The sequence below is a fragment of the Lepidothrix coronata genome, unplaced genomic scaffold (assembly GCF_001604755.1).
Source record: "Lepidothrix coronata isolate B3197 unplaced genomic scaffold, Lepidothrix_coronata-1.0 Scaffold291, whole genome shotgun sequence".
NCBI classification, from domain to species: Eukaryota; Metazoa; Chordata; class Aves; order Passeriformes; family Pipridae; genus Lepidothrix; species Lepidothrix coronata.
In genome coordinates, this window is record NW_016690471.1 from 428833 (window position 1) to 435015 (window position 6183).

Genomic DNA, 6183 nt, shown 5'->3' on the forward strand with positions numbered 1-6183 from the left:
TTCTTTCTTTCTTTTTTTTTTTTTTTTTTTTTTTAATAAGACATATTTATCATGGCGAGGAAAGCGAAGGAGAACAACTCCCCGCGAGGAGCTCGAACCCTCCGGAGACAATGAGACATCTCCGTGGAAGAGCCAGCGCGGATCTGGGAATGCAGCAAGGATTTAATCGCTGTGAAAAAAGCCGAGCGGTCCCTCCGTGGACACGTTGTCTGAGGCTGTGGTGGAACCAAACGGAGGTTTCATGTGACGTGACATAAGAACGCAGCAGTCAGGGAAGGGGGGGAAAAAAAAAAAGAGATGTTATTTATTGTCGAGCCGCGGCTTCTGTTAAACCCCGGCCCTCAGAAATATCGCGTTAGGCTTTATCTCCGCGGAGTTTATTTTATTTTATTGTCCAGAATGAAAGAGCCCAGATAAAATTAAATATACAAGAGATACGATTAAATATACAGTGGGTATCAATTGGCCAAACAAAACGCACAGTGGCTCCTCGCAAACTCTTGGCTGCAGAGAGAAGTCTCCCTGCCTTTTTTAAACCCGACTGCTGCTGGATTGAGCCTCACCCATCAGATTATTTTCAGGCCGAGATAGTTTCACCGGTTTTGAGGGTATTTCTGCTCTGTCTTTATGGTGGAAAAAGTTTATGCTTTGAGGAAAGAAAAAAAGAGAAGGAAAGAGATAAAAGAACCGTAAAAAAGGTCAGAGAGAGAAGGGGGAAAAAAGGAAGGTTTCGTTTTGTAATTTTAGGCTTTGGAACGGGGGTTTTTTTGGACTTTTTTAGAGCTTGGGTTGAGGGAGGGAGGAAGGATGAAAAATCAAAGGGGGAGAAAGTTAAGAGCAAATGGCCTGGTGACCGTGTTTGTTTTCCAAAGGTGGTGGTGGGGAAATAGCAACAGCAACTGGACTGGTTTTGGAATCAACATTTTGCCAACGGTAGCTCCGGATTCAGGACTGCTGAGTACAAAGCCATGCAGGCAGGGAAGGGGGTTGTTTTCTAAATACAACCTGTGCTTCCAGAGGGGGAGAGGGAGAGAGAGACAGAGACACTCAGGAGCAGGCCAAAGGCAGCACATTCTTGAATCCGTGCCCCTGCTCAAATCTGCTGAGAATATTTGCTCTGAATTCCAGAGACATTGTGAGTTCCTGTGTAAACAGCAAAGGGAGCCAACTGTGCCAGGACATGGTTACCTGGAGAAAACATATTGATGTTTGCTGTTTTCAGCTTCAAAACAAACAGACCGGGCAGAGGCCCTGCAATAAACCCACCAGACTTTTAATTTCGGAAGGTGCAACGTTGCTGTGTGTGTGAAGGGCTGATTTGAATAGGTCAGGGCTGAGAAAGCAGGACTTTCATTCCTTTCGTGCTTGTGGCCAGCAATTCTCCCTCCTGGACCCCAATATTTGGGTTGTTTTCTGTGTTCTGTGGACGTGGGTGTGTGCAGGTGACACACATCCCCATGGATGTACCCACGTGTTCAATGGGGAGTGTGTGCAGATATATTTAATTGTGCAGCATATAGAGAAGTACAGGAGGAAATAGATGTGTGCAGATGGAACCACGTGCGCTCTTGGAGCACGTTGTACATCCTGGCAGGGGGGAAAAAAACCAAAAAAAAAAGGTGCAACCAACAGCCAACCAAACCAACCAGGAAAACTGTTGTGTGTGTGTCCCCCCCAAAAAAAAATTCAGCTCAACTTTTGCACTGTAACATTTGTTGGAGCCTCCTCAGGCTGCACACGGGACGAAATCTGCTCCAAGCATCTGTTCCTCCTGTTCTGCGGGACCCTATTCATGTCATGGGCCTTTCAGGCCCCAAGATGGATTCATGGGCCGGGGACTATTATTGTGTGTTTTCTCCTAACCTTTCAGGTCAGCTTCCAACAGACAGCTGGAAACGGCCTGTCACGTGGCCTTGGGGTGCCAATGTTCTGCCATAGGGGTGTCAAGACCCTGGTAGCCGGAAAAATCGTTTTGGGGAGCCCCAGAGATGCAGAAGACCACGTACTACGACGGCTCCACGCTCTTCGGGGGCGGCTACTCCTACGGGAGCGCCAACGGCTTCGGCTACGAGGGTCCCCAGCAGCCCTTCCAGGCGGCCTCTCACGTGGAGAGCGACTTCCAGAGGTCTGCCTGCTCCCTCCAGTCTCTTGGCAACACGACCAAGAGTAAAGAGCTGAACGGGAGCTGCATGAGGCCCAGTTTGCCCCAGGAGCACCACCCGCCCCCGCCCGTGTCGCCGCCCCCCAACCCCGCCAACAACGCCGGCGGCAACAGCAATAACCAGCCCGGGGGCGGCAAGAACGCCCCCGGCAAAGCCAACCTGGGCGCCAGCGCCAGTCTCACCAAGCAGATCTTCCCCTGGATGAAAGAGTCGAGGCAAAACTCCAAGCAGAAAAACAGCTCCCCCAGCGCAGGTACTCGGTCGTGCTCTCGGGGCCGTCTGTCTGTCTCCTGCTTGCCCCGCACAAGGTGGGGAAGCCACTGGTCAGGGTGGGCCCGTTTGGAGGGAGGGGAGGACGCAGAGAGGATCCAGAGAGGATCCAGAGAGGATCCTGGCGCTGGGCACGAGCCCGTCTTGCAGCTCTGGCCCCACACACTTGGTTTGTTTCCGACATAACCGCGGGGAGACGCGGCCAGGTGGTTGTTCACAGGTGATGTCCGACCGTGCAGACACAGAAACATGGAGATGGGCACCCACCTGCTCAGCCTGGGGCTGCTAAAGCTGTTTGTTCTCTTCCCACCTCCCTGCCTCCAGACATGGCAGCGAACACGGGCTATGTGGGCACCTGGGGAGCAGATGCACAAACATCTGCACCTCCTCGCACAAGGACACACCAAAGGCTGACAGGATCCAAAAAAAAATTAAAAATCACACTGGGAATATCCCTGTTTTGACAAATGTATTGGTGTAAACTTAGTGGCACACACTTCACCCTACATTAATGTAATTTAGCTGTTCCATCACGTTTCTCTCACAAAAAGGTGGGTACGAACGTCATCTGGTGTCGGACGACGTGCACGCAAATACTTGTGTTGCACAAATACGAGACACACAAATATTGGTGTTGCGCAAACACCAGACACACAGGACGTGTCTGAGTGTGTCTGAGTGTGCATTCCCACCTCAGCCAACCAAACACCTCCCAGCACTGCCCCATGTTAGCATTAATTGACTTTGCAGCCCCTGCCCCCCCCCCCACTGCCAAATATTATTTTCTCGAAATTATCTGCTGGAAATAATCGACTCCTAAATAAATGGCCCTGGAATCCTTTTCTACATGACATGATCAAATTTTCATAAAGCAGGGGCAGCTTTGGAGAACAGAACTCTTAATAAATGCCACGATTATGGAGTGCAGGCTAATGCGAAGGGGTGATGAAGGGGGAGGGGGGGTCGAACCCTCGCGCCCGTTCCAGGATTTATTAAGAAACGATGCTTTCAATTTCTGCGTGTCAGTAATTATCTCTTATTTCATTTTGGGGGCCCCGGCAGAAACCTGCGGTGGCGAGAAAAGCCCTCCGGGCTCCTCGGCCTCCAAGAGGGCCCGCACGGCCTACACCAGCGCCCAGCTGGTGGAGCTGGAGAAGGAATTCCACTTCAACCGCTACCTGTGCCGGCCCCGGCGCGTGGAGATGGCCAACCTGCTGAACCTCAGCGAGAGGCAGATCAAGATCTGGTTCCAGAACAGGAGGATGAAGTACAAGAAAGACCAGAAGTCCAAAGGCGTGGGGTCCTCCTCCGGAGGGCCTTCCCCCACGGGCAGCCCGCCCCAGCCCATGCAATCCTCCGCCGGCTTCATCAACGCCTTGCACACCATGGGCGGCAGCTACGACGCCCCCTCGCCGCCTTCCTTCAACAAACCCCACCAAAATGCCTATGCCATGTCCAGTAACTACCAAAACCCCATCAAAGGCTGCCCCTCCCAACAGAAATACGCCAACACGGCCCCCGAGTACGACCCGCACGTCTTACCGGGCAACGGGGTGGCCTACGGGACTCCCAGCATGCAGGGCAGCCCCGTCTACGTGGGAGGCAACTATGTGGATTCTATGCCCGCCTCCGGCCCCTCCCTGTACGGCCTCAATCACCTGCCACACCACCAGGCTGCCAGCATGGACTACAACGGGCCCCCCCAGATGCCCCCGAGCCAGCACCACGGACCGTGCGAGGGCCACCCCACCTACACAGACCTTTCCAGCCACCACGCTTCTTCTCAGGGCAGAATCCAAGAGGCGCCCAAGCTCACCCACCTGTGATAGGGGGCCGGGGTGAAGCAGCTGGGAGCCCTCCGTGGGGCAGGGGAGAGGGGAAGAGGGCAGGCTCAGCTTCAGGAACATTTGTGTTGAGCTGTTTTCCTTTCTTTCTTTCCTCGGCGGGGATGTTTCCACCGGCCTGTCGCGCTCGCCGTTGTTATTTCTGGGATTTCTTAGGCGCCCTTTGGGTGTTCACTGCCTAAAGCAGCTCTCTCTCTCTCTCCCTGAAGGGATATACCTCCTGTGTTTCAACACAAATGCTTCTGAAATGGGTTTGGGGTGGGTTTGTGGGAATGTGGCAGGTTCGGAGCAGCGACACCCCCGAGCTCCAACCCGAGCACAGATCACCACTGACAGTCCTTGGACAACTGGAAAGGAGAAGAGTCAACCAGCCAAGTCTTTGCAGTTGGTGTCTCTGCACCCTCACAAACGTGCACACAATTAGAAGAGATTCACCAGGGAATTACCCTCTGGCTCCTCCTCGAGATCAACCTGTGCTTTCCTCTCCAGAGAGGAAGGGAGTCCTTCTTCCACCGAGTAACTTCCCACCGGCCCCCGCACGGACTGCAAATATCCACACCTGCCAACGCGTGGGATTCACGCTCTTCCCCTCCAGTCCCCGCTTCCCCTCTCAAAAATAACAATAATACTAAACAAACAAACAAAAAAATTAGAATAAAAGAGCTCTGAGAATCACAAAGGGTTCGGGAAATAAGTTTTTGAGATGCCTAAACCCCCTCCCAGCAATGAGAGAGCAGCCCAAAGAGAGGAAGGAAGAGCTGACAGGTCTGAATATTTTCCCGCCTTTGCCTCTGATGACGTGAAGTTTGTAGTTTTCGGGGGGGGTTGGTATTTTTTTCTTAGGGGTTCGTTGACAGAAAAGCAATCTTAGGACTTAGGAGTCCTACGCTTCTTCTTTCCTCCTCTTCTCTCTTTGACCTTACGTGAAAACAGGGTATATTTGAACACATGGAATGTCCTCCAATCGAAGCAGAAGTGAATGGATCACTGGGATTTGCTGATGCTTTCTTGTCTGGACATCTTTGTTGCACTTAGAGTTTACATATAATGGGTATTAAAACAACTTTGAAGGGCTCTCGTCCACCTCAGTCGAGAGGCCCTTCAATAGGTGTGTGTTCTGGTGAACATTCATATATATTTATTGGTTATAGCCAGTTTAAAATATTTTCCCTTTTTTTGTATTATTTATCCCCGATATTACGTATTTATATGAGGGAAAGAAAGAAAAAAAAAAAAAGAATCAAATTGTACTTTTTTAGTATTTACTTGTTACAGAGGACATTGTGTTTTCCTTGTCATTGTACAACGAGCTTATTTTAGTTATTGTAATTTAGAAAGACCAGTAGTTTTATGTTACCTTCGTACTTATGAATAATGTAATTAGTTCTACTGGAGGCATGAGAGCAGAACCAGACTGTAATTGTATAGTCCTGAATTAGAAGAACTATAGCTAATCCCTCCCTCCCACCTCACCCCTCCTCTTTGGAGAGCTTTCTTTGTTCTTACAGTAGTTATTTGATTTCCTCGCTTAAAGGGTTGTCTGTCGAACAATTCTTGAATAAACTTTCTGTTATCAATTTTTATCTCGTCCTATCAGTCGGATTGAAAGGTAAAAAAAAAAATAAAATAGGTTGTTCGTAGGTAAAAAAAATTAGCGAAGGGAAGGCGAGGAAGGGGCGGATGGAGCGCAGGGTCCGGGATTGGGCTCGGTGATCCATGTTTGGGGGGAAATCCTGGGAATTGGGGCCCCCCCCGCGCCCCCTGCGCGTCCCAACCCGCGCCCGCGGCCACAAAGAGGGAATCACGTGGCGCCGGGGCCGGGCTTCCATTGGGCCGCGAAGGAAAACAAAGGAAAAGGATTAATCCCAAAAAAAGGAAAAAAAAAAAAAAAAAAAAAAAAGAAGAGG

At 50.7% G+C, this 6183-nt stretch overlaps 1 protein-coding gene across 1 annotated transcript in view; it reads left to right on the forward strand.

Moving 5' to 3' along the window:
* The window catches only part of HOXB3 (homeobox B3), a 6069-nt gene extending 1811 nt beyond the window's left edge, over positions 1-4258 (forward strand). The window contains exons 2-3 of the mRNA XM_017837098.1: positions 1871-2415; positions 3495-4258. Of these exons, the coding sequence (XP_017692587.1) occupies positions 1989-2415; positions 3495-4258 (1191 nt within the window). The 5' untranslated portion in view covers positions 1871-1988. The remainder of the gene's footprint in view (positions 1-1870; positions 2416-3494) is intronic.
* The last annotated feature ends 1925 nt before the right edge of the window (positions 4259-6183 follow it).